The sequence below is a fragment of the Vombatus ursinus genome, unplaced genomic scaffold, assembly GCF_900497805.2.
Source record: "Vombatus ursinus unplaced genomic scaffold, bare-nosed wombat genome assembly UNPS02014861.1, whole genome shotgun sequence".
Taxonomy (NCBI): Eukaryota; Metazoa; Chordata; class Mammalia; order Diprotodontia; family Vombatidae; genus Vombatus; species Vombatus ursinus.
Genome location: NW_020954639.1, coordinates 14136041 through 14158160, shown reverse-complemented (window position 1 = coordinate 14158160; position 22120 = coordinate 14136041). Strand labels below are relative to the sequence as shown.

Here is a 22120-nt window from a genome sequence, read left to right as displayed (position 1 = left end):
CACTCTAACTCCTCACTCCCCATATCCAATAATCCAGTCAGTTGCCAAATCTTGTCAGTTACATTTCTATATGCTCTCTTGTATCTATCCCCCTTCTACTCACATAATCACCACTCTAGACCAGGTCCCTATCACCTTTTTTTTTTTTTTGTCCATTCACAAAACTTTTATTTAACTTACATCAACTTAATACACACGCTCTTAACAATTATGCTTGGATTGTTAGTGAGAATTCCATAAAGACATTAAACAAAGCTAGCCATCATCTCAAGTTATTTCCCTGTTAACTATTTTTACAGCACATGCATGTTAAGCAAGTATCAAAAAAATCACAGAAGAAAAAAATCTAAAAAAAGTTAAATACATTTTTAAAAATTTTTTTGCTGTGCTTGATATACAGTGACTTTATGAATGTCAAGCAATTCATTTTTACTGCATCTTCACTTGTACACTTGTTCTTAGGTTGCCTAAACCATTTAAATACAAATAAAATGAGTGTAGCAAAAATAGTGAAAGTGGACAGCAGGTAACTTTACAAATAATGGAATGTGAACCATTTCTGCCCTTCTGCAGAGTAAATTGACGGGGTTAAAACTTTGTCTTAAGGAACACTTTTGCAACTGCAATCATAAAAGTATACGTGTTGAGATTGTGTATTTCACAGATACACATGGAATGACACGCAATATCTATGGGACATCTGTTTCTACCACAGCCATGATGCTCCAACCCTGAAGTACTCATAATAACTACACCTGTGGCTGGAACCAATTATCCCTTTATTCCCCCACCATGACAGACCAATATGTAGGCAGTATTCTTTGCTTAGACATGGAAGCTGTTTTAACATTGGCTTTGGGAAATCACAATTACCAAAAGTGCTATGCCAAACATGTAAAACATATTTAAAAATTCCATATTGGCCACCTCAGATGAAAACAGATAACTCCCCAAATGTTAACTGGCTCTACTCCTCTAATATTAAACATAAAAACCACATAGGAAATACAGAAATCCAAATAGAAGTAACATAAACCTGTCATAGATTGTAAACAAAAACTATTTGTGGGATAGCATGGTTGACAAACGGTCTACTGTATAAATTTTAGAATGGGGCAGATAAAAGCTGGAAGGTTGGTTAATTCTCCCCTCCTTCTCCTGCTTCAGCTTCATCTCCTCGGGTGTCTGATGTCCACAATGTCAAGTTATCTCTCAGTAATTGCATTATTAGCATGCTGTGTTTGTATGATTCCTCACTTGTATCAAGTTCAGCAATGGCTTCATCAAAAGCTGTCTTTGCAAGGCTTTCTCTGGACAGGGCAGGATCTCCTAGTGGAACACAGAGAAATTCAAGTCCAGACCCAATCTTATAGGACGTGTTGGTTGCATCTCCTTTTTACTGATTTCAAATGCTTCTTGATATGCGTGTTGTGATTGATCCACTATTCCTTTCTTGTCATCGCCAGCTGCAACCTCAGCCAAATAATAGTAGTTGTCTCCTTTCACTTTCAAATATTAAACTTTGCTTTCTACTGGTGAAGCATTAGGAATCAAGAACTTTTCCAATACGGATAGTACATCATTGCAGATATCTCTTAGTTTGGTCTCAATTTTCTCTCTGTGTTCTTGGGCCATTTGCATTTTTTCTCAGCACCTTCTGTCTTTTGCTCAACACTTAGAAACAACTTTCCAAGATGACCTTCAGGCCCCTATGACATTTTTATAAGCAACAGAGAGAAGATTCCTCTCCTCATTGGATAATTTAGCTCCTTACTCAGTTACAGTCTTCATGCAGGTTGCCATGTCACCATATCTCCCGACCTGCTCAGTCAATTTGACCTTTCTGCACCAGCTCATTTTTATTTATGACAGAATCGTCTGTGTCTGGTGGTGGTGGTGGTGGTGCATGGATAGGCAGGGGGTTCAGCAGTCTCTGGGTGGAGGGAGTGGCAGCAGTGGGGTTGAGACTCTAGCTCTATATATCTCTGCTCACACACTCCAGCCCCTCCCCCCATCACCTCTTGCCAAGACCATTGTAAATGTGTCCTAATTGTCCTTCCTACTTCAAGTTTCTCTCCTCTTCAATTCAATTCCACAGTTACCAGAGTGATACTTTTTTTAAAAAATAAATTTATTTATTTTTAGATTTCAACGTTCACTTCCATAAGATTTTGAGTTCCAAATTTCTCCTCCCATCTCTCCCCTTGCTTCCTCACCTCTGTGCCTTAGAATCCCCACTTGCCTTCAGAGCTCAGTTCAACTGCCACCTCCTACAAGAGATCTTTCCTGATGATGAGGATGAGATATAGACCCCAAAAAAGAAAAACCCTGGACTTTCCCATAAGGCCAAATCTCTGGCGGTCCCCTGAGGCTATAATCCCATCAACTGGCCTTTCCTTTCAACTGGCTATATCCAATCTGTTAACCTTAACCTAGCCTAGACTTACCTATGTCCCCAGGCCACTTTCCACCCTTTATCCTATCTATGCATCATTCTCCCTTGGCCACTCCTGGAGTTCTATTACCTCATAGACTACTTGACTACTCCTAGATCCCTCCCATAGTCTTTCTATATATAAGGTCCATCTTGTCTTCATTAAGATGCTCTGATTCTTATAATCTAGCTACTTCTCACAATCTAGCCAATAGCCCACAGATGCTCAGATTCCTTAAGAGTCTAGCTAATATGGCGAATCGTCAATAAACCTTGTTTTTGGCTAAAAGAAGGCTTGGGTTTTTGGGCAGGACCTGCGTGTCATGATTTTGGGATTCCAGGACCTGGAGCCTCTGCACCTCATCACTGATCCCCCTAGTTGCTAGTGCTTTCTCCTCAAAGAATTTTGAACTTATTTTAACATACTTATTTACGTGCATGTTTTCTTCCCTTATAGAATGTAAGCTTCTTGAGGCCAAGGAATGTTTCTTTTTTTGTCTTTGTATCATCGTGGTTAGTGCAGTGTTTAGCACACAGTAGGTATTTGTTGTTGTTCAGTTGTTTCAGTCATGTCTGATTCTTCCTGACCCCATTTGGGGTTTTCTTGGCAAAGAAATTGGAACGGTTTGCTATTTCCTTTGCTAGCTCATTTTATAGATAAGGAAACTGAGGCAAACAGGGTTAAGTGACTTGCTCAGGGTCATCCAGCTACTACGTGTCTGAGGCCACATTTGAACTCAGGAAGATGAGTCTTCTTGAATTCAGGCCTAGACCTCTGTCCACTGTACCACCTAGCTGCCCCAGTAGGCATTTAAGAAATGCTTACTGATTGATGGATTCTTCCTTTCTCTACTTTCTCCCTTTTCTAAACTATCCTAAGTGCTCCTGCCAGAAGATTCTCCTCAAAACACTGTCCCCCAATGCCTTATAAGGATAGGTCCACTTCTCATTATAATATTCATTCTCTCATTAATTGTTAACCAATTTAGATTGCCATTTTTCGGGAACACCCACTCTTCCAAGGGCATATAAGCATCAAGAAGCCACCATGATCTGTCTTTGGTTCATGAGGAATGGCCAAATGACCAATCTTTTTTATTAATTATTCATTAGCCATGATTAATAAAATGATTAATTACCCAGAAATCACGTCTTTTGAGCTTTTTATGTCATTGTGACATATACATACGTGTGTGTGTGTGTGTGTGTGTGTGTGTGCGCATAGGGTGGCCCAAAAGCCTTAAGGCAGCTTTAAGCTATTAAATCTACTAAAACTTAAAACTGAACTAAGACTTTTTGGTATATAAAAAAATGGGTTTCCAAGACTGGAGACTTTTGCCTTCAGTTGGGTATGTGGAAGGAGACTCCTAATTGGTGGAGAGAATGCTGAGCAAGGCTGATGCTGAGTACTGTACCAATGTGAGGAACAGATTTGGCCAGAGTTTTGAGGAGAGACACGAATGGGTTCTAGACATTCTTCAGGAGAGAAAGAAAGACGTAGAAGTTTCAGACGGGTAAAGGAAGCTGACTCAAAATACTTCTGATATCCTGCTTATCTCCCTAGAGGTTTTGGGAAATTTCCACTTAAATGAGATAATCTGGTTCCCAGCTAGAAGTCCCATTCACTGGTATATTTTCTGGTATTTTCTAATCTGTATCACTTTTCTACTTGCTATTTGTGATAATCTTTTGTGTAACTTGGGGTCAGGTAGGAAAGAGTCAAACTGTCAAATATAAGTTGAGGGTTCAGCACCAAGGAAGCAGCTTTTGTTTTGAATTTCTAAAAAAATAATCATACCTTTAAGCCAACAGTATGTAAGGGGGGTAGGTAGGTATAATTTTAGTCTAATAAGGAAGGGAAAAAGTACCCACAGCCCTTCTCCAGCTCCCTTGAAGGAGAAAACCATGGTCTCCTTTGGAAAGGTATAGGTCATATTCCAAGGTTATTGATCTATACCACCTGCCTCAGAGCTGCATTTAGACAACCCATGTACATATACATATTTTACATAGGCACATATATATCCTATCAAATCTGGATGAAATGAATCTCTCTCTCTCTCTATATATATTGCTTTGCAAACTTTCAAGCCACACATAAAATGCTTGCTATTGTTGTTACTTTTATTATTATTATTATTATCTCTTCCCTTACTATCTGTGTAACACTGGGCAAGTCACTTAACCTTTTCCAGCTTCAGATTCCTTATCTGCACAATAATACCTGCAGTAACTACCTCACTTCCTTATTTTGAGGTTCAAATGAGCCAATGTATGGAAAAGATTTTGCAAGCCTTAAAGCTCTACATCAGAGGTTCTTAATCTTTTTGTGCATCATGGACCTCCTTTGGCGGTCTGGTAAAACTCGTGGACCGTTTCTCAGAATAATGTTTTTAAATGAATAGAATCAAATATATAGGATTACAAAGGAAATCAATTATATTAAAATAGTAATAAAATATTTTTTTAAAGATCACCGACTCTAGGTTAAGAACCTTTGCTCTTCTTGCATTTTATTATTACTAATAAAGCAAGTGCCTTGGGCGATAGGGCCTGAGTTTTATACATTTTTGTAGCTTCTTCCCAGCACCTTGCATGTAGAAATAACCTGATTTTTACAGTGCTTTAAGGTTTACAAAGAATAGGTTTCTAGGTTAATTTACTGGAAAAAAAATGAAAAAGAGGACACTTGTAGAACTGTGCAAAGCTGGCACAACGAGCAATACAGGATGAAACAAATGGGCATTTGATCTCTGGGTTACGTCACCCAGCTGAGGCCTTCCACATCACCCGATAGGGAGGTGGAGGAGAAAAGGGGCGGGCAGAGGTCTGGCTATGTGGGCGGGGCTATAGACCGGGCAAAGGTCAAAGTAAACCACTCTGGCTTCCCTTTGGGAATGCGCTTGCGTAAGAGAGAGAGACAACACGACAGTCTCTTGAGTTTGCGCAGGCGCAGAATCGTATCTGGGCGGGGGAGGGTAGAGACGACTTTTGCGAGCTTCACCCGTAACCCTGGTTAAAAAAAAAAAAAACAACCAAAAAAAAAAAACCAAACGGCAGCGGCGGCCCGGGCGGCGACTCGCGCATGCGCAGGCCACTCCCCCTCAGTGAAGGGGAGAGCGCCGGAGTGAGGCGGCCAGCTGGCTCAGGAGCTGCTACCGGGGGCCAGGATGGATGAGGACGTACTAACCACCCTGAAGATCCTAATCATCGGGGAGAGCGGGGTGGGCAAATCCAGGTGAGGGGTACGCGGGGGGCGCGGCCGGCGGGTTTGCCTCTCTTCCCCTCGCCTGCTCAATTCCGTTCGTGTCCTGACGGGGAACGGGGAACGGTAAACGACAAGGCCGGCGGGCGGGCGGTGGAGCCTGGGCCGGGCCTGGGTCTGGGCCTAGACTCGCGCCTGCGCCTGGCGGCGAGGACCCCCGCCCCCCATCCCTAGGCTTCCTTCCCGGCTGCCCCACCCCCGCCCCTACCCGGGCCGGGCCCGACTGCCAGGCCCAGCGGGGCTCCCCCGGACAGCCTTGCACGGGGTCGGGGTGGGGGACCACCGGCCCTCTGGAAAGCCAGCTGAAGGCGTGGCCCGGGCTGCCATCTGCTCCTCGGTACAGTTAGTTAGGGCCGGTCGGGGGGCCGGGGGCGTGCGGGCTTCTGCCTCGGCGGCGGCCTTGACCCCGCCCCATCCGTCAGCCGGGGCCCAGGTCCTTTTGGCGCTGTCACGGCCTCCCCGTTTGCTAATTCTTATCAGGCTTTCGGTAACTACGTAGCTCAGACCTGCACGTCTTTCCACACTCCCCGGGTCACTTTCCCAGCCAGCTGGGTCCCTGGGTAACCAGTGGGGAGGGGGTGGGGAGGATTCCGCCCGAGCCGAAGCCTCCTTCACCAATTCAAGTTCCGCTTAGGTAGGAGTCTTTTATCTTATCTGAGTGAAAGCTGCCCTTAACAGTGCCAGCTCCTTCAGAAGAAGAAAAACAGCGAACAGCTCAATATTGGTTGGGTTTTTTTTTTCTCTTTGATTTGTCCCCCCCCCCCCATGAATAATGCTGACTGTTGGTTGAGTTGAGGATAAGCTATGACTTGCTTTTGGATCCACCCACAGATGTGGGTCTGTATGGATGTTGTAGGAATGTTGTAGTGATTACAGCCGTCATTCCTGAACAAAGTTCTTCAGATGAAGTCATCGTTTGGTCGCTTGATCCTGAGTAAGGTTACCTGTGGGCAGCCTTGTTGTTCAGACAAGATTAGAGTCCCAGGTCCTTTCGTCCTGCTGAAGGAAGTTTCTCTTAAAACTGTATACTAGGGGGTGTTTTTGATTTTTCTTAGTGATAAGAATTGTTCTCAGCTAAAAGAAAGGTGATCCTTGCTTTAATTTGCCTTTCTGTGATTCCTTGAAGCTTGTTCTATGGTTTCTCTTGACAGTTTTTTTTTGAAGTATTACAGTATTACCATATATCCCATTTCCTTGAATGTATCCAGTTTAGTGAATTGAGAAAAGTATCCTATATCCCTAGGGCTAGCCCAGGGATGGGGAACCTGGGGCCTCTAGGCCTCAGGTAGCCCTCTGGTTCCTTAAGTTCAGCCTAGCTAGGTGGTTTGGTGGATAGCCTGGAGCAGGGGTGAGAAATTTGTGGCCTTGAGGCCGTATGTGGCCTTCTAGGTCCTCAAGTGCAGCCCTCTGACTGAATCCAAACTTAACAGAACAGATCCCCTTAATAAAAGGATTTGTTCTGTAAAACTTGGACTTGGTCAAAAGGCCACACCCCAGGACCTAGAAGGCCACATGTGGCCTTGAGGCCCCAGGTTCCCTACCCCTGGGCTAGACCATTGAACATTTATGGACTGCTATATCAATGTTGGGTTTTTTGGTTTAAATTAGGATTGTATATAATACTTAGCTTTAGTAAGCATGTATTTATTTTTTCCATTATCCATTATCATCCCAAATTTCATAAATGTTACAAGTTCTCATGGGAACTTTCTAAATCTAGTCCTTAGTTACTGTCTTTTCTTCAAACTGTGTAAAGAAATTATTCACTGTTGTCATAGGATCAGAGTTGTAAAGGACCTCAGAAGCCATCTAGTTCGAATGATAAGGAAACTGAGGCTCAGGGAAGTTGTGACTTGCCTAAGGTCACAAGTTGTTTTCTGCATGTTAAATAAGTGGTGATAACTTATATATATATATATGTAGTACCTAAAGATTTACAAAACACTTAACTCATAATGCTGTATGATAGGTGGTGGTAGTCGCAATTTACAGATGAGTAAATTCAAGCCTTTATGGGCTTATGGGATAAAGTAAAGTGACTTCCCCAAGGTATTAAGTGGCAGAACTGGGATTCCATTTCAGCTCCTCTGACTACAAATCCATTTGCTTTTCCAGTGCATCATGATGTCTCACTAATTTACTGTAATGGAAGCTCAGGCATTTTAAAGCAAGTAATACTAGACAAGTTTGTCATGAATGTCAGCCTGAACCAAATATACCATTGATTGATATTTGGATTGAAAGTTGAATTTACTGTGAAATCAAGTGAAGGAGGTGGTTTCTAAGGCTCCTTCCAGCTTTAAATCCTGTCAGCTTTATGAGATTTTACTATTAGTGTGTTGAGAAATTCCTGAGTGACACATGGGATGTCTAAACCAATCTTTATCAGTAGATCTGTGATTTCTAATTTTACTTGAGGTAGTGTTGAAAGGTCATTGGATTAGAAGGCAAGAAACCTAAATGTTCTAGTCCTGGTCCTAACAGAGTTACATGATCTTGGACAATTCACTTTAATTTTCCTAAGCCTCAGTTTCCTCATCTGTAAAATGAGGAGGAAGTAGAGATGATTCATAACAACCTTTCCAGATCTTAATAGTCTGTGTTAGGTCAGCCTATTCCCTCTTTTCTTCTGTCATCTTTATTAGTAATATTAAAAATTTCATTGATAGGCAGTGACTAACATTTGATACAGACAAATGCAGGATGGGGGAAAAATGGCTTAACAGCAGTTTATGTGGAAACAATACAGGAGCTTTAGTTAGTTGACTGCAAGCTTAGTGGGAGTCCATGGTAGGATGAGCTGTCAAAGTGGATTCAATATTAGTCTGCATTAGTAGAAACAGTTAAAAAAAAAAAAAGCCCAGATTTTTGTTGATCACCTTATTCTTGGAATATTCTGTAGATTTCTGGGTAACACTTTTTAAGAGGGGGTTGGGATGGTAACCAGGATAGTGAAGGGATTGAGAATGGTTGAAGGAAATGGAAAGATCTAGCTTAAAGAAGAGATTTGGAGGAGGGGAAATAATACTTATTTTCAAATATTTGAAGGCCTTAGAGGGACTAGATTTTCTATCTCGCTCCGTGGAAAGAATGGGTAAAAGTTCCAGGGAGCCAAATTTCAGCTCAGTATGAAGAATTCCATTTGAAAGTAGAGTGAGTTCCTGTTTGAGGTAGTGATGTGGCCACCATTATGTGTATTTAAGCAGAGGTTGGAGATACACCTTTTGTTGGATAATTCCTGTGTGAGAGAGGAAAAGTTTCTTAGTTGACCTCCAAAGCTTCTTTCCAAACCAAGTTTAAAGAATAAGCATAATGTGCTTATTACAAAATAGATCTCCACTGAGAGCCTGCCCTTTCCCAGATCTCATAATTTGTAAGCTTCTGCCTGCTATACAGTGTTTTTGAACAATATTTGCACTTAATTTTGCTGAAAGTGTGTTAAATATTTTTACTTCCCAAGATTCTTCACTGAATATCTGTTGCTACTAGATGTCATGCCTTAAAGTATCTGCCTCCCTTCACTACTTACTACCATCCCCACACCCTCCAAACCCAACAATAAACCATCAGAAACAAAACTTCCAAAAGGGTATTGTTTCCTTTTTCCTCTTTAGGAAACTTAATTTGAAGAGATTTATGAGAGGAGAATTTGATTTATTCAAAAGTAATTTTAAAGCAGTTCATAAATTTGGTTTGTCCCGTTCAAGAAATGTTTATTAAATACTTAACCATATTCTAGAGAGTATTAGATTCTTATAGAGTTTTGCTTCAGACTGTGAAGGAGTTTTGGATTGTCACTGCCTTTGTAAAAAAGAGGCTGTGTGGTATAATAGAGAGTAGGCTGGATGTGAAAGTTAGAATCAGTTAATTAATAGTAAGCTTTCACAGTGGGCCAAGTCCTGTTCTAAGCAGTAGGAATACAGGGGAAAAACATTAGGAATACAGGGAAAAAACAAAATGTTCTTGTCCTCCAGTAGCTTATGTTCTTATGGGCAGCCTACATATATAGAAATGATTACATACAGAGTGCATAGAAGATAACCTTAGAAGTCATTAACAGTTGACAGGCCTTTTAGAACTTAAGGTGCATATGTTTCAGTTCTAAGTACTGAATAAAATCACATTTCAGAATGAGATGTGAATTGATTTTTTTAATAAAAGAATTATTTAATTTATTTTTGGTTATATTTTGAGTATAGAGTTGTCTCCTTCCCTCTTTCCCAGCCCCACATTAGAGAAGGTCAGCATTTGATATAGATATATAAATGTGGAACCATACAATACATATTTCCATATATCATTTCTATCTTTAGAGGTGGATAGCATTTTCCTTCACAAGTCCTTTGTTGTTGATTTGAATGGTCATATTATTCAGAATAGCTTAGTCATTCACAATTACTCTTCAAAAAATATTGCTGTTACCATATACAGTGTTCTTTTGATTTTGCTCATTTCACTCTTCATTATTTCACAAGTCTTTCCATGTTTTTCTAAAACCAGCTTGCTCTCCATCTATTTACAACATAGTAGTATTCCATCACAATCATATACCACAACTTCCACAACTTATTCAGCCATTCCCCAATTAATGACCATCCCCTCACTCTCCAGTTCTTTGCCAACAGAAAGAGAACGACTATAAATAATTTAGAGCATATAGGTTCTTTTCCTTTTTCCCTGATTAGGGAAAAGAGATCTAATAGTGGTATTGTAGGGTCAAAGGTATACACAGTTTTATAATTCTTTGGGCATAATTCCAAATTATTCTCCAAAATGGTTGAATCAGTTCATAATTCAACAGTGTATTAGTGGCGTACTTTTTCCAGGTTCCCCTCAACATTTTCATCCTTTTCCCCCTCTATCATTTTAGTGAAGTTGATATGTATGAGATGGTATCAATAATGAATTTAGAGTGTTTTTTTCATATGACTATATATTGCTTGGATTTCATCTTCCAAAAACTCTCTATTCAAATCTTTGACCATTTTATCAATTGGTGAATGACTCATGTTCTTATAAATTTGACTCCGTTTTCTATATGTTTGAGATATGAGGCTTTTATCTGAGAAACTGGCTATAAAATTTCCTCCCCTCCCCAATTTTCTTGTTGTTCAGTAGTGTCTGACTCTTTTGTGACCCCATTTGGGGCTTTGTTGGCAAAAATACTGATGTGGTTTGCTGTTTCATTCTTCAGCTCATTTTACAGGTGAGGTACTTAGGTAGACAGGCTTAATTATCTTGCCCAGAGCCACACAGTAGTAAGTGTCTGAGGCTGGATTTGAACTCAGTAAGAGTCTTTCTGAGTCCAGGTCCAGTGCTGTATCCACTGTATCATCTAGATGCCCAGCCCAATTTTCTGCTTTCCTTCTGATCTTGACTTCTGTCAATGAACTGCTTTTTAACAACTATAAAGCTATTTATCCTTCTGTTTCTTTGGACAATTGAGTTGACTTAAATAGTAGAGCCTTCAAAGTAGAGTTTCTTAAGGTAGTAAGTCAAGCTGAAAGAAAACATGGGACTTGCTATTTAAAACTAAATGAAAATGTTCAGATTGTTGTAATGTTTTATACAGTTTCTTTTTACCTTAATTATGTTAACTTGTAAATATTACATAGTATTAGCTACTCATATTCTAGTTCAAAATCTGATGGTAACAAATATTAACTTAGCACAGAAAACTTAGAGTAATAATTTTTTCTTTTTTTTTTCTTAGTTGAGCTTGTCTTTTAAAAAATTCTTGTTACTTTTATATGTTTTTTTTTTACAGCATCTTTATTTCTCAGTATGTTCCCTCCCTCTCTGAAGTCATCTCTTAAAACAAGCTATAACTTGTTCATTATAATTATATAGTGATAAGTTTTTTTTAATGGTTGCTCTTTTTTTCCATTTATTTTATTGTAGTCATATATGCTGTTTCCTGGTTCTTTTTACTCAGTTTGCAGAACTTATAAGTCTTCCTTTGCTTCTCTGTATTCATCATATTCCTTATTTCTTACGGCACAAGAATAGTCCACTGCATTCATGTAAACAAAATTTGTTTAGCCATTCCCCAATTAATGGAAATATATTTTGTTCAGGATTCTTTTCTGTTATAAAAAGTGTTTCGTGGAATATGTGGGTAATAGGAGATCTTTCTGTCTTTGACCTCTTGGTTTATATGCCTAGCATATGGGCTTTTTGGGACAAAAGGTGTGGACATTTCAGTCATTTTCTTTACATAATTATGCATTTCTTAACAGAGTGGTTGCACCAGCTCACAGCTCTGACAACATTGTATTAGTGTGCTTGTCTTTCCACAGCCCCTCTAACACTGTCTGTTCTCATCTTTTGTTGTCTTTGACAATTTGCTGGATATGAGGCAAAAAACCTCAGAGTTATTTTGATTTGCTTTTCTCTTATTAGTGATTTGGAGCAATTATTTATTTCTCTGCCAAGTGGAAATGGCACATCAAAGCTTTTCATCAATTTATTGAAGACCTGCAGCGGCTTAGTAACTTTGTAGCTTGAGCAAGTCTCCAGAAAGTTTCATCTGTAAAATGAGATTAAAATGTTTAGTTTACTTTCTTTACAGCATTTTCTTTGTGATCAAATAAGAGAATATGTGTAAAGACATTATATAAATGCAGGCTATAATATTCAAGTCTATGAATGTCTATCATGCCCCTACAGTGTTACAATGCTGGGTACTAAGCAGTGGGGTTACAAAATGATTACATTTTCCAGGGGATATACAACCATGAACCCAAGTAAATATGGGTTAATTTGAGAAGGGAGAGAGAATTAATAACTGGGAGATCCAAGAAAGCTTTAACAGAGGAGGTACAATCTTGCTGGCTCTTGGAAAATAAAAGAAATCGAAAAAGTGAGTGAATTCATTTTATTGAATTGGGAATAACTTGTGTGAATGAGGGTGGGAGGAAGGAGAAGATGGAATGGAACATTGAAAAGCTACTAGTCAAATCTATCTGAAATGTGAATTTGTGAAGGGTAATGATATAAAATAAGCCCAAAAAGGTAGGTTGGAGCCAAGTGTTGAAGGACCTTAAAAACCAGTCTGAGATGTTTGTGTTTTGTCATAGAGGCAATAGAAAGTCTGTTAGCTTGGCACAGTGAAGTACAGCTTTGAACAGTAGAAAGAGTTCTGACTCTGGAGTTTAAATCCTGCCTTTGATGCTTACTACCTGTATGACCTTGAGTAAGCTCCTTAGACCTCAGAGTTTGTCTATGATGACCTCTGAAGCCTCTTCCAGTTCTAAAGCTGTGATCTTAAATGTTGTGGGACTTACGGTTTACAGTTGCAGTTGTAGTAGTCCAGGTGAGAAAAGATCAGAGGATGGTAAATTTAGCTTTAAGAGGAAGCTTACAGGCATCAAGCCTACTCATTTCCCTTCAATTTATAGATGAGGAAACTGAGGCCTGGTTGGTGTTTTGTGAGGAGGGAGCAGATATGTGCAAGATAATTTGTATAGATAGAATTGACAAATTTTGGCAGCTGTTTGGGGAAGGGGAAGTATATTATCAAGGGTGACTGCAAAAGAAAAGTGGAATGTAAACTATAGCCCCACAAGCTAGACTTTGATTCCTAGCAAAATCTACAGTGTATTATTCATTATTGATCTTTTACTTACACCTCACTAACATTTCCTGGTGATTCCCATGCCCAGCCATCCCGAATTAGTAATTTCAAATTGCTTTTCAGAATGATTAGGCAAATTCATAGTTCTGCTGGCAGTCTATCAGTGTGCTTGCTTTCCAGCAACACCTCCAACATTAACTATTCCCATCTTTTGTCATCTTTGCCAATTTTGGCAAAGGAAGAAGACAAGTGAAGATGTAGAGAAATTTGGAGTTGTGGAGTAAAAATTACAAAGGAGGTAAAGATGGATGTTCCCCAAAGAGACATATAGGCAACATATTTGTACAGTTAAGGTATACTTTTGCTATAGGTAAGGGATTATTCAGTTGAATATGAGAGAAGCCTTTCATCCTCACGTTATTAGAATTATTTTCTTACCTTTCTCCCAACAAAACTTTTTGAATATTCTCGTAGCGCACCTCCTTTTCCTCCTCCCTTCCCACTTCATGCCTGAGGTTGTGCCGTCGTTTCCAGATAACTATCATTTTTTTATATATTGTTACAAATTCCAGGAACCATTAATAAACTTTTTGTCAAACTGTTTGAAAGAAAAATGTTTCTAAACTTCATTTTTAACATCTCTTGCAGCCTTCTGTTGAGATTCACAGATGATACCTTTGATCCAGAGCTTGCAGCAACAATTGGTAAGCTATGTTGAAAAAAAAATTGATAGAATTAATGAAAGGTAAGACTTCATATTTGTGACTCCCTCAAATCAAGTAGACTGACAGAAGATCATGTGCTTTTTGGATAGAAGATGAAAGTAAATATTTAGAGTATTGTTTGTTTAGTGAGTAGACTAATATCTTGAAGCAGCCTATTATGATGGGAAGAGTACTGGGCTGAGTTCTGGTCCTGGCTTTGCCACTAACTGGGGAAGTGACATTAGCACATCAGTCTCACTGGACCTCTTTCCGAAGCTAGAATGTGAAGGTATTGGATTATTTGACCACTAAAGTCCTTCAGGCTTTCAAATTCTATGATTTTTCAATTCCATGTAATCTATACTTCAAATGATGTCGTCCTATGAAATGTTTTTGACAAAGTAGTATTTGTAGTTGTCTCTCTCAGTTGCATGAATGGAAAAGAACAATATTGATTTCAAACATCAGGTACTTCAGAAGACATATGTTGGACTTTGGGATATATTATAACATTTTTCTTGCTGTTTTTCTTTTTTAAGCGACTTCCTTATTAATTTTAATTTGGTCAGGTCAAAATGAAAATTTGCTTCTTTTTTTTTTTTTTTTTTTAAAGACCATCCAGGGATATGTTAGGTGATAGGATGGTAAACCAACCCAGAATTAAGAATTTGCTGTCAGTAGTCAAAAGCTAATTCTGTTTACTAGAACAGATTCATTGAACTTTAAGAATGATTGATCTGTATTCAGAAAGAGTGGTCATTATCTTCAGTTGCCTCAAAGATTTATTTCAGTCTTTAGCAGATTATAGAAAGACACTGTATGTTAAAAAAAAAAATAGCATGTAGATCTTGGCTAGTTGTGAGATCATATATAATTTGGCAGCAAAGAAAGCTAAGACATGCATAATTTATTCCCATGATAGGCCCTGGGTCCCGAACTCCTCAAAACAAAGCTGTTCTTAAAACATTAGTTCTCAGATTACTGTTATGGACTATAAGCAATATGTTCCTGCATAGATATTTAGAAAAATTTTCTATTCCAGAATACCTTAATTGCTTTCACTCTCATTTGACATTTGAAAACACTATTTGCAAAATAATGAAATACTTGACTAAACATTGCTATGACCCTTAATACTACATTGGAGCTATTAAATTCCTGGTTTCCATATCTTTCTTTTCTTATTGGCACAAAACTGTTTTTGGATGACTTTGTTTTTAAAACTGTAGGCATATGAACAAAAAAGAGAGAGTGGCATGCTGTTGGTTCTTTTGTGCCAAGGCTGTAGAGTAGCTAGAATGTTTTTGCAACTTGTGGGATGTGGTGAGGCAATTTGTCTACCAGGTGTCAGTTGTCAAAAAGATATAGGTCTGTTGGAGATTCACTTAGCTTTGCTTATGTTAGATAGAATTGATTGAAAGTTAAGCATAGAGTTGATAGCTGTACATTTTGTGCAAATTACCCATAGTATCTGATTTGATATATAGTAAGGTAGACTTATTAATTAGGAGAAACTTCTCCTTTTGAAAAGTTGTGTTTTGCTTTCATCATAATGTGCTTTGTGTTATTAAACTTTTGAAAATAGTAATACATAATTTGATAGCTAAGACTTTATTTTTGAACACATTACCACATCATTTTTGAGTTTAAACATCCAACTAATTTTACCCTGAATGTTTCAGAGGGCTGACACATTTCAACCAAAAGGTAATCATCAAGTTGTCAAGCGTAATGAGTTATTTAGATTTTCTTTCTACCTCTGATACTAATTTCCCATTTGTTTTCAGATAACTTAATTGACATATATGAATTTGGTAACTAGATTGTAAGCCACTCAACTCTCTGGGCCTAAATTTCCCTATATGTAAAATGATCAAGTTGAATGAAATGATTTTTAAGGTTTCTGATAGATGGTGTAGTGGATGGGAGTGCTGGACTTAGAGTCAAAAACTATCTGAGCGAATCCTGCCTCAGACACTCACTAAGAGCACCAAACTTACCGACTTGTTATGAGAATCAAATGAGATAATATACATAAAGTGCTTTGCATACATTAAAGTGCTATCTAAATGTTAGCTGCTATTATTATCAAGAACAGAGAGCAGCTCTTTCTGCTTCTAACTCACAGTACATGATAAAGTGTTTGTTTTACTTTGGTCTGTACTTGTGATTTCATTGGTGTAGCAGATGCGTGGCAACCTTATGATCATAGAGTTGCCTGGCCACTGAAAGGTTAAATGGCTTATCCATGGCCCTAAAGTCTAGTATGTGCCAGAAATAGGACTTGAAATCAGATCTTTCCAACGCTAAGGCTATAGTCTATCCATTTATCACCTTGCTTCTCACAAAACTCTTATTGGTGCCTAACAAAAACTTAAATTGAAAAGTCATCACTATAAAGTGGTGGTTAATGCTTGCTGCTCACCCTTTGACAAAGATATTTTTGAGTATTACTATATTTTCATTTTCTGCAGTAACCCTTCCAAAAAACTCTTGACTAAAAGCCACTTTGATAATTAACAGAGTTCTGTATATGGGGTACAAGATGGTATAGATATCACCTTGGAATCAGGAAAGCTTGGACTCAAGTCCTGCCTTATACTTAACATCTGTGCGACCACCGACGAGTCACTTAAACTTCTCAGTCAGTACTCTAGGCTACTCTAAGAAAGTCATTTGCTGGCTCTTCTGAGCTATGGTAACTGATCTGCATCACTGTTGGAATTTGTATTCACACAGGGTGTTAACCACACCAGTGAAATCATACTTGTACAGAACAGGAGAAGTTTTTTGGTTAAAGTTAAAAGAACAATGAAAACATTCTGGTTTGCATTTCATTTTCTTTTATTCAGATTCCTAATCCGTATCTTAAATGAGATAATATTCCTAAAGCACTGTGCTTTATAATTGTCAGGTTGAAGTGGTTGTTCCACTTAGCAGTATCTTCATGGCATTGCTGGGTGGTGGTACTTTTTCGTCTATGGGAGTGGGATTTGGAACCAGTTTTTGACAACTGGAGATATTAGCTGCTTCTTTGGGGCGGATGAAATAAACACAACAGATATTGCAGACTTGAGGAGGACATTGGATGCTTCTAGTTACATTTCTATTCACATCCCAAAACCCTTTCTGGGTTTGAACCAGCACCATCATTTACTGGTTTGAATTTCAGTAAAATTCAGCTAGTGAGTGTGCCATTACCTAGAAAGTTCATAGATGAAACTGGCAAGATGATAAAAAGAAAATAGAACATTTTCCAGCCTTTCTGTAGTCTTAATTTTATTCACTCAACAAGCATTTATTAAGTGCCTACCATATGTTAGGTACTGTACTAGGGAATAAGGATGCAAAGCCAAAAGGAAGCAGTTTCTACTTTCAGGGAGCTCTCTTTGTATTGGGGGTTGGAGAGGAGGTGGGAAACTATCTATGTGTAGATGATTAAATACAAAATATGTACAAAGGAGTTTCTGAAGAAGGTACTAGCCACTGGGGGAATTAGCATAGGCTTCTTGTAGGGGGTAGGCTAGGATTTCTAAGAAAAAGAGGTGATGAGGGGGAAGTGTGTTATGGATTTGGGGAATGAAAGACATCGGGTGGGAGATGGAACAACCTGACTTGTATAGGAGACAAGCACGGCTGGTTTGTCTGGGGGGTAGGGTGTCCAAAGGGAGGTGATTAATGTTCAGTGGATCTGGAAAGGCAGGTGGGAGCTCACATTGTGAAGGGCTTTAAAAACCAAAGAAAAGGGGCATCTAGGTGGCGCAGCGGATAGAGTTCCAGCCTTGGAGTCAAGAGGACCTGAGTTCAAATGTGGCCTCAGACCCTTGACACTTACTAGCTGTGTGACCCTGGGCAAGTCACTTAACTCTGATTACCTCACCAAAAAGCCAAAGAAAAAAGAAAAACCAAAGAAAGGAAGCTTAATATGAGTTGTAGAGGCAAGAAGGAACTACTGGGAACTTCTTGAACAAAAGGGTAACAGGCCAGATCTATGTTTTAGGAGTTTCAATTTGGTAGATTGAATGGCTGGGGAAAGAGACTGGAAGCCAAGGGACCAATTAGGAAGCTATTCAGATAGCTTTGTCCAGGTGAGAGGTGATGAACTACATAGTATCAGTTCTAGTAGGGAAAAGGGAACAGATATGAGCTCTATTGTATAAATACAATCAACAATATTTGGCAAGTAATTGGATAGGAAGAGGGAAAACTTAATGGTCCCAAGGTTGTGAACCTGGTTATTGGTACACTCAACAGAAATAAGATGTGAGGAAGAAGGAAGTTTTGAGGGGGAGATGAGGAGATAATGAGTTCTGATTTTTTTGTTGGTGTTTAGTTGTTTTAAGTCATGTCTGACTCTATAGTGACCCCCTTTAGGGTTTTCTTGGCAAAGACACTGGAGTGGTTGGCCATTTCCTTCTCCAGTTCATTTTACAGGTGAGGAAACTGAAGCAAACAGGGTTACGTGACTTACCCAGGGTCACACAGATGGTAAGTGTGTGAAGCCTTTTGGACCCAATGAATTTGAGAGACCCTTTGAGCTTTTAGTTGAAGATATCCAACAGTTTGATGAAGGACTAGAATTTTGGAGTGGGGTTGCATATGCAAATCTAGGAATCATCTTCATGGTGGTGAAAGTCAATATGACATGCTTCACAAAATAGAATATCAACAATGATAATAGAAGTACCACATTTGAACCATAACAACTGAGTTCTGTTATGTTTTATTAAGAAGTTAAAATAACATTTAATTGTATGTAAGAGTTACTGGGCCAGACCAAGTATTCACTGGCAGTTATCTTAAAATTACTGAATTATGGAGTCTTTTAGGGAATGAAAGATTCCAAAAAGAATAGGGATGATGTTACTTCAAGAAAAAGCTACCGACATGATTTTCCTAAAGTGCAGGTTTGACCATGTGATCTCCTCTGCTCAGTAAATGCTGGGGGTTCTCATTATCTCTAGCATCATATAAATTGCTGTTTTCCATTTGAAGTGCCTGACAATCTGGCCATTTTTTCCTTTTGTTACACATTTCTTCCCTCCATACTCTATAGTCTGGCCATACTCGCCAACTTGCTCTTCACTGAGGACACAATTGTCCATCTTCTACCTTCATGCTTTTTTGCACTGGCTGGTCACCTATGCCTGGAATACTCTTACTTCAGCCTCTTGGATTCCTTGGTTTCCTTTAAAACTCAGCTCAAACCACCTATTACATGAAACCTTTCCTGATCCTCCAGGTGTAAGTGCTTTTCCTCCCTACTCCTTGCGTTCATTTTGTATATACTATTTTATACTTTTATATGTTTTTTTCCGATTAGAATGTAAGCTCCTTGAGGGAAGGAACTGCTTTACATTTCTGTCATTTAGCATTTGGCACTGAATCTGGCACATTGCTGCTTTGTAAATCTTGTTAATGGATTGGTTTAGAAAACATCAATAACCATCTATCCATAGGGTTATTTTTTCATCTTTATGAAATCATTGAGAATGAGTCACATGTATTGAGAGGATTTCTTGATGAAGATAATAGAGAAGCTTCTCAAAAAATTTGCTTTTTAAAAATTGTAATGATGTATTCTAACTTTTTCCAGTCATATCTGGAAAAAGACCCCTTTTAGCTGCCCTCCAGATTCAACGTTCCCCTGTAACAAACTTCCGATATTATGATCAGATTTGAAAAATGTATACAATATATTCTATTTCAGTAACCTCTCTCCTGTGAGAAAGAAAGTACGTTCTGTCTGTTCTCTGGCCCCATAGCTGATTTTTCAATTACTCAGCTTTCTTTTAATGATATTTGCATTTACATGGTTATAATCATTGTGTATATTCTTTGAGTTTTGCTTATTGACTGCATTGATCAGTTCATACATATCTTGCCATATTTCTTGGAATCTCTCATTTGTTGTTTCTTATTGCATGGTAATATTTGATTACATTTGATCATAGTTCTTTTCTCCATAACCCGAGTGATGGTCACTCAAGTCAGCAAAATCTTTTGGTTTATTTGGACCTTTGTTTTTGTCTTTGACTTTTCTTGGGACATAGTCCCAGGTTTGAGGTTGCTGATTCAAATGCTGTGGATGGTTTATGATTTTCTTGCCTAATTTCAAATTAATGTCCGGAAAGGTTAGCCTACTTCACTTTCCCCAACAGTGTATTCATGGGCCTATCTTCTCAAAGTCCTTCCAGAATTTGCTGTTATCTTCTTTTTTTAATTGGCATGGTGTGAGATGTTTGAAATCAGTGTTCTCTTTTTAGTGATTTAGAGCACATTTTATTGCAGCTGTTCTGCTTTCCAGTTTTCTAGTAATACTTGTCAGAAAGTCTTCTCCAGCAGATTTCCTGCTGTCATCCCTACTGTTCTACTAATCTTCAGTCTCTCCCTATGTACTAGCTGCTTCCTTACTTCTTGCAAGCTTGTCCATCCATGTCTCTTCATCTTTAAAACAAAACAAAACAGAATCTCACTTCATTCTTAAACTATCATCTTCCCTTTCCTTGCCTTTGTGGTTAATGTCTAAACTTAGTATTTCTACCTCTCCTCTCTCTCAGTCCTAAACCCTCTGCAATCTAGCTTCCATCCTCATCATTAAATTGAAACTATTTTCTCTGAAATCATCATTGATCTCTTAATAGTGAAATCTAATAGTTCTCATCCTCCTTGACCTCTCTGCATCCTTTGACATTGCCAGTCACCTTCTTCTGTATACACTCTCCTTCCTGGTTCTTTTCCTACATCTCTTACAAATCATTGTTTTGGCCTGGTCACACCTACTTACTGTAAGTGGTTCCCCAAAAGCCCTCTGGGCTTCATTTCTGCTCTCTATATATATACCTGGGGGTTTTGTATCATGAATCACTTTGGCAGTCTGATGATGCTTATGGAACTCTTCAGAATAATTTTTTAAATGCATAAAATAAAATATATAAGACCACAAAAGAAGCCAATTATATAAAGAGTAGCCCAGAGTCAGGAGGACTATCCTGTATGATCAATGGCAGATCTAATACAGTAATTTTGAGGTAGTATGAGCCTAAGTGATAACTGTAATGTAATATGAAAATACATGATTTCTACTGGTGACAGACTCAAGGTTCTACTAATACTACTCTGGTTTGTTGCCTGTATTCATAATTGAAGGAAATGTTAATTTTCAGTCAGTGAGAATAAAGATATAATTTTTTTTTAATCCCAAGTTAACAACCCTTATTTAACCTGTCCCCAGGTTAAAAACTCCTGCTATCTTCTGTCTCACTTGCTGTTTCTCCTCAGGTCCCATGTGTTTAATTGTCTATGCAAATGAATCTCCGTTCTATATATACTGCCCTAGTCACTCTCTTAAGGTCCAGTAGTATGTCACAAATTACTTTTTGGAATTTTGCACTGGATATTCCAGAGAATGAGGAGTGGGGATGTGGGGGGGTGGGGTTGGAGCAGTGGGGCGTGGCCCATAAACTACAGTCTGAGGGCCAAATCCTGGCCTTGGGCCTGTTTTTCTAAGTCCCATTTACAAACCAAAAATATATATATAACCATATTTAAATGATTTTAAGTGTAAGATCATTTGAATGGCTTTTATTTAAAAACCATTTTTAGCTTAAGGGCCCTATAAAAACTGTGGTCATGTAAAAACGGCTTAGCGGTGGGCTTGACTTCTGCAGCATAGATACCTCAAACTCAGCATGTCCAAAACTGAGAGCTCATTATCTTTCTCTCTAAACCCTCTCCTTTTCTGAACTTCCCTGTAATCATAGAAGACAATACCAACCTTTAGTCACCAAGCTGACAATCTCAACCTCAGAGTTGTCCTTGACTCCATTCAGTCACCACACATATCCAATCCTCTGTTTGGTTTTTAATGCTCCTCACAACCTGGCTTCTTCCTGTCTTTACTGTCTAACTCTTTATTCTCAATGCACTCTAGAATCCAAATTTGCAAATGATACTTCATCTCAGTTCCATGCCTTTTCATTGACTTGTCCACCATACTTTGAATGCTCTCCCTCTTCCTCGCTACCTCATGGCCACTCTGGCTTCCTTAAAGACTCAGCTGAACTCCTGTCTTCAGCAAGAGGCCTTCTGGTCTTCCACCTATTCCTCTCACCCCCCCCCCCCCCCCCCCCCCCCCCCCC

General features: G+C 38.9%; 1 protein-coding gene and 1 pseudogene across 1 annotated transcript in view; one reads left to right on the top strand and one right to left on the bottom strand.

Moving 5' to 3' along the window:
- Positions 1 to 1138: 1138 nt before the first annotated feature.
- LOC114027529 lies at positions 1139 to 1861 on the bottom strand (annotated as a pseudogene).
- Positions 1862 to 5537: 3676 nt separating this feature from the next.
- Positions 5538 to 22120, top strand: part of RAB18 (RAB18, member RAS oncogene family) — a 56276-nt gene continuing 39693 nt past the window's right edge. Inside the window, exons 1-2 of the mRNA XM_027841642.1 lie at positions 5538 to 5672; positions 13924 to 13979. Coding sequence (XP_027697443.1) covers positions 5605 to 5672; positions 13924 to 13979 — 124 coding nt within the window. The 5' untranslated portion in view covers positions 5538 to 5604. The remainder of the gene's footprint in view (positions 5673 to 13923; positions 13980 to 22120) is intronic.